Source organism: Camelus ferus, chromosome 7, assembly GCF_009834535.1.
Source record: "Camelus ferus isolate YT-003-E chromosome 7, BCGSAC_Cfer_1.0, whole genome shotgun sequence".
Lineage (NCBI taxonomy): Eukaryota > Metazoa > Chordata > Mammalia > Artiodactyla > Camelidae > Camelus > Camelus ferus.
The window spans coordinates 19,106,873-19,112,924 of record NC_045702.1 but is presented as its reverse complement, the minus strand read 5'-3'; the positions used below and the strand labels follow the sequence as shown (position 1 = coordinate 19,112,924).

The window sequence follows — 6,052 nt, the reverse complement described above, 5'->3', positions numbered from 1 at the left end:
CAGTGGTCACTTTTTACTCTATCTTTTCTCAAGCAGACAGTTCATTCTCTCTGTCCCACCTCTTTTCAGCTACAGTAGCAAGGCTTTGGTGAAAAGAACAATTGAAAAGTCTTTCAAAGTCTGTCATAAATTAAAAATTAGCTGAAACTTAAACTAGACAAATATCTTCATAATCCATCAAAACCCACCCCCATTTAGGTAATGAAAATGTTCAAAATTGATTGTGGTAATGATTGTACTACTCTAGGAACATACTAAAAACCACTGAATTATATACATTTTAAATGGGTGAATTGCATGGTACATGAATTATGTCTCAAAGTGTTACCAAACAACCTCTAAAAAAACAAAAAAAACAAAAACAAAAACAAAAACCAAAACAAAACCCACACCCATTTAACACAAAGTGCTGCACCTTTTATAAATGCTAAAAGGAACAAATAAATCCAGCAAATTAATCACTAGGAACCCTAGCTTCCAGTGTATGGATTTTCAAACTTTAGCTCTTGGTGAAGTGACTTTCAGTGCCATGGTTCTTTGTAAACCATCAGCACCGACCCCAGGTGGCTTGTGAGGCATCCCCAGTGCAGCAGCTGGCCATGCCCTGCACCAGGATGCATCGCTTTGGACTGTTATCAGAGGGCAGTCGTCCAGCTCAGAATGTTCAGTCTTGCCCTGTCTGGTCAGGAGCAGTATTTCAATTTCCTAGACGAGGATTAAAGAGCAAAGATGAAACCCAAAGGATGAGCCTCCTCCAAGGACACTGAGACAGGACGTGCCCAGAGCAGTCACCAACCTCATTGCTTTTGCTCATTTTGTTAAAGGCCTTTCCTCAGCCAGCCACCATTTCCTGTCATTTTTTTGGTCCATGTTTCTCACCAAAGGTGACAGAAGCTTTGCAGAGGCTCCTTTGCTCACCGCAGGGAAATACCATCATGATGATGGTGATATCCATGATGGTGGCATCTGGAGAACACACTTGGAGGCTGAGACAACCTCAGAGTCTGAATCATCTCAGTCCCAGTAACAGACCCAGATGCAGAGAGAAGTGACCCGGAGACCCGCAAGGAGCACCACTGGGTGTCGTTCAGGTGTTCTGGGAGGTCTCCCAGCCAAGCACCACTGTCCCAAGAGGGAGCAGGAAGAAGGATATTCCCAAAGATCATCACATCCTCTTCCCTTTGTGCAGCACCTCCAGACCATCCCGCCGTCCCTCCTACATGGCGGACGCCTCTCACACCAGACCTGAGCTACAGTCACAATCAGATGGGCTTCTCCGACTGCTTCTGGAGCGTGAATGTCCCCGCTGTGCAGGGCACGGAGGGAGGAAGGTTTCTCTGAAGTTCTCTCTTTGTGTGATGGAACTGGGGTTTCTGTGCTTAGGGCTTAAACATAACACTGACAGGATGTGAGCTAATGGGTCCTTGGATCAAAGAAAGACATAAATGCAAGTGTTTCAGTTGGAGCCTCCAGGTGCCCAAAGTGCACGAGAGAAGTTTCTTTCCTGTTGATCTGCTTTCTGTTTCTGATTTTCTTTGGTTCTCTTTCTTTTGTTTTTTCCCACAGTTATCCTTGTTAGGTCGTATCAGACAAGAGTCTGGATTTTGTCTGTTTGGCTGCCATAGGCAGAGCATCAGGGCTGAGAGGAATTTAGGGACCTCGTCCTGTTACACGGTAGGTGAGAAAACTGCAACCTGGGGAGGTGAAAGAGGATGCTCTGTCCCCAGACCTGCTGGATCCAACGGGTGGGCTGGGGCAGCAGCAAAGAAGAGGCGTCAAAACAAAAGTCATTTTCAAAAGAATTTTCACATTTGTTTTTGAAAAAAAAAATTGAAGTTTTCACCAAAAAAAAAAAATCAGAATTTTGTTTGCTCTTCTTTTACAGTTCAGTATATGGTGTGGTTTCCAATTACATATGGAATGTGTGAGGGGAGAGCTACCATCCAGTCAGTGTCGTGGGTGTAGCGTTCCTTATCGGGTTCAGAGTGTCACACACGTGGTGGCAGGTCACAATCTGTTCTTGTTCTCATGACCTTTACAATCGCGAAAGGAGAAATGTCAGATACTGTATCTTCTTTCAATCAAATTAGACTTGACTCTGAGCCTACGTCCTCTTGGATTAGTAGGAAATTCATTGTCTGTTAAGCACTGGGGAATTTTCAATCTCAGCTCAGTACTTAAGCAAAAAACGTTCAGGAAGTCTCCCTCTGGTCCCTGGTCCACAATGGCTACAGCCGAGATGCCCACTCTCCATGGTCTCAGCAGTGGTTCTGCTACTTAATTAAGGTAGGACATCTTTACAGAGACTGAGTCCACTTTCTCTAGACATAGCACCCAAATTCTTCCTCCCTCACCCCTTAGACTCCCACCTCCCTGGGGACACTTTACAGAGTCTGGCTACAGTCACCCATCCCCACGGGGCCCACAGAACGCCTTCACCTTCTCAGCGTCAGTTCATCTCCTATGTCATTCTCACTGCTTCCACCTCCACACCCTCTCCTAAAGGCTCTCAAGTCCTTCCCTCCCCACCCACTGGGAAGTTTAAACTTTCAGAAAATATCCAGGGGCTATATGTAGAAAATTTCATTTTTTGGTTTTGTAATGAAAACTTTTTCTTGGCTTTAAGGCAGCCACATCATAAGTTACTTCTGAACAGGAATATGTGCTGTTCCTCTACCTGCAGCTCCACTGCCCCAGTCACAGGTGTTCAGGCTAGTGTACTGAGTGGAGGACGTCTGCCCCCGCGTGGCTGTCCCCATGCCCACCCGGGACCTGTCATCAGACTGGTGATCTAGCACGTTTCTTTCTCTCTTCATGGATCCTGATTTTCTGAGATGAAAGGGAATCAGATGTCAACTATCTCTAAAGCCTCTGATGAAACCACAATGGCTCTTATATCATACACCTATCTCTTTTTCCAAGACTTTCTCCAACCAAGCTTACCTCCTCAGCTTCTTCTCAAGCAAAGCAGGAGATTAATTTTTATCTTTCTCTAAACATTTAACTATTGTCTCTGAAATATTTTTTTCTGAGGCTGAAAAGTACTCTCCCAGGATTCATTAAGCAAAGCAACTGATTGCTTCATCCAAATAAAAAGACCTTTGCATATGCCTCTGCCACCACACTGATGATGGATCGAAGGACACACCTACTGGGCAGGATGTTAGCTAACTTTTTGGTTGCAGGGACTCAATGATCCTACAGAAAACTCCTGCCTTTCCTTAAATTTGCAAAGAGGAGACCAGATCTTTAACTTTGAAAACCAGTCACCTGCAATAGCCCACAGAGTCTGGGCTAGTGCTAAAATGGAAATATTATGCCAAGCCTCCTGGCTTCTCAAAATGATAAACAATTTCTCCCCCTCTTCACCAGCCTCGGTGATTGGAAAAAGCCAGGGGGGAAGGTAGTGTTTTGTCGGGCTGAGAAGTCAGCAGACCATGCCTCTCAACCAAATGCCTGCTGCTCACATCCAAGCTGCAAAATGCACCGAAACCATGTTTCATGAGTCTTCACCCACCTCGCCAGGGCCTTCTATAAAAAGGTTCTATTCTCAGAATAAATACAGAAACTTTTCACCAGCCTTCTTCGAGTCATTTAAAATTCTTGTAATGAATGTTGGCAAAAGAGAAGGGGAGGGAAGGAGGAAATGGCGTCCTACAGAACAAAGAGGCTAGCATCACAGGCCATGTTCACATTTCCCAAGTGGACAGAGTCTCTGCTCTGGAAATGGCAGAAGATAAAGCTGAAAGACCATGATGGGGGGGACCCCAAGACCTCCACTCCCAGGCTGAAAGAGGCACTCGTGGTTTACCTGTGGTGCAGCTCTGAGGGGGATTTATGAGAACTGAGGATTCCAGGTCAGGTCAGTCCAAGCACGAAGTACTAAGAACCTGAAGCAGGTTAGTGGCGACAGGAATGAAAGAGACAGATTCTTGACAAAGCTTGATGATCAACTTGGACGTTCAAAGAGGAGAGAGGAAAAGGCTGATCATGATTCGAAGGCTGTGCTGTTTCCTATCATTTGGAGAAACCAAAAAAAGTGCTGAAAGCACAGGAATTTGCTTTTGATGGTGTAACTTGCCAGGCTCTTAGCAAAGACTCGCCATGTAATAATGCTATCGATCCCTCACTTCAAAATCCTCAAGGCTGGTATGATCTTCCTTACGCAAATGAGAAAGGTGAGCTGAAGTATTGGATCGAAGAGTAACTAGTTGAGAAGGACAGAAATGAGTTCAATTTTCTACATACAAAGTTGGAGCAGGATTAGTGCAAGTGCTCCATATGCTGATTAAAATGAAGAATTTATGTTCACTGGAGAAGTTCAGGATATGGATAAACTATGGGTATCATTTGTAGCAGCCACAAATGAAGGATAACTGGAAATGGGCAAAATGACGCTAGAAGAGAGGACAGCTGAGCTGGCAGAGGACAGAGCCAGGAAGAAAACCTAGGTTGGGGAACGGGAGGAAGGGACAGACAATGTCTTCCTGTAGGTAACGTCTGAGTAATGAAAATAAATCAAGAGGGAGAGGCCCCTTAGAAATCATCTGTATGAAGAGTTCTAGAGCCTGGGGAACCAATGGAGAGGCAGCCACACACACGACGTGAGCCTGGCTGCAGTTACTGTGGGGCAGGTCACCATGGGAGAGCAGGCAACTGTTGCCTTTCTCCATTTATTTATTTTTCATAATAATACTGAAATTACTAAACTTTTACTCATCTTTTTCACTGTTAACACTTGCACAGCTGGTACTATCCATTTATTTTTTGTTCATTCATTCCCTATACTGGAGTCTTTGCTCTCTTCTGCTGCAGCTGATTGAACCATGGCGACAACTCCCGCTGCTGCCTTTGAGGCCCTCATGTCTGGAGTGACAAGCTGGGATGTCCCCAAAGACCCCATCCCCAGTGAACTCCTTCTGACTGGAGAGGCCGCCTTCCCAGTCATGGTGAATGACCAGGGCCAGGTCCTCATTGCCGCCTCCTCCTATGGTCAAGGCCGCCTTGTGGTTGTGTCCCACGAGGGCTACCTGCTGGAGGCTGGCTTGGCCCCATTTCTTCTCAATGCAGTGGGCTGGCTCTGTCCCTCACGTGGGGCTCCCGTTGGAGTGCACCCATCCCTGGCATCACTAGCCCAGCATCCTGCAGGGCTCTGGGGTTGAGGCCCAGGTTCAGCCAGAACCGGGAGAACCCCTGGGGGTTTACTGCATCGATGCCTACGATGACACCATGACTGCAGAGCTGATCCAGTTTGTGAAACGTGGAGGGGGCTTGCTCATCGGGGGCCAGGCCTTGTACTGGGCCAGTCAGCACAGCAGTGACAAGGTGCTGTCCAAGGTCCCAGGGAACCAGGTGACCAGTGTGGTCGGAGTGTACTTCATGGACATCTTTGGGGACAGAGGCCAACTCAAGGTTTCTAAGAAGGTGCCCAAGGACCCTCTCCACGTCGGGTGAGTAACGTGTCCCTGTGGGGAACAGGATCTACGTTAAATAGCGGTCTGTTCCCTATTTTTAAGGCTCTTCCAGTCTAGCAGAGGAGAAACCTGTCAGTATGAAATGGAATCACTACAAATTACTAATGTAGTTATAACAATGGCCCCTGACAAATAAAGGACAATATCTTCTTTGTTCTCTCCTATGGACTGAGCATTATACACCTCGAGGGCAGGATTTTTTGTTTTGTTTTATTTACTATCGTGTCTCCAAATTTTGAATAGTTAGAGAGTGCTGGTAAGCGGAGAGAACATCTACAAGGGTTATAGAGACAAGAATCACGTCTGTTCTGCTTACTGTCTACCGCTAGCACCCTGGTATCACTAGCATCGTGTAGTGCACCAGCTGGCATACAGCAGACACCAAATAAACACTGACGAATGAATGAAATTGAGAGTCAGTGTGTTCCAGGGATGGCAGGGAGAACATGTCAGGCTAATCCTTACACTCGGGGGCTTCTCTGCCCAGGAGTGTTCTGGAACAACTCGGGGAGGGTTATCTCTGAGCTGATGGAAGAGCTGATGGCTATGAAGCAACGGGCGGTCCCCTGACATCTCCT

General features: G+C 46.4%; 1 protein-coding gene across 1 annotated transcript in view; it reads left to right on the top strand.

Annotated features, from left to right (window-relative positions):
• LOC106729703 (TRPM8 channel-associated factor 2) overlaps positions 1-5,454 on the top strand; it is a 31,838-nt gene extending 26,384 nt beyond the window's left edge. The window contains 2 exon segments of the mRNA XM_032484368.1: positions 4,816-5,135; positions 5,137-5,454. Coding sequence (XP_032340259.1) covers positions 4,827-5,135; positions 5,137-5,454 — 627 coding nt within the window. The 5' untranslated portion in view covers positions 4,816-4,826.
• Positions 5,455-6,052: the final 598 nt, after the last annotated feature.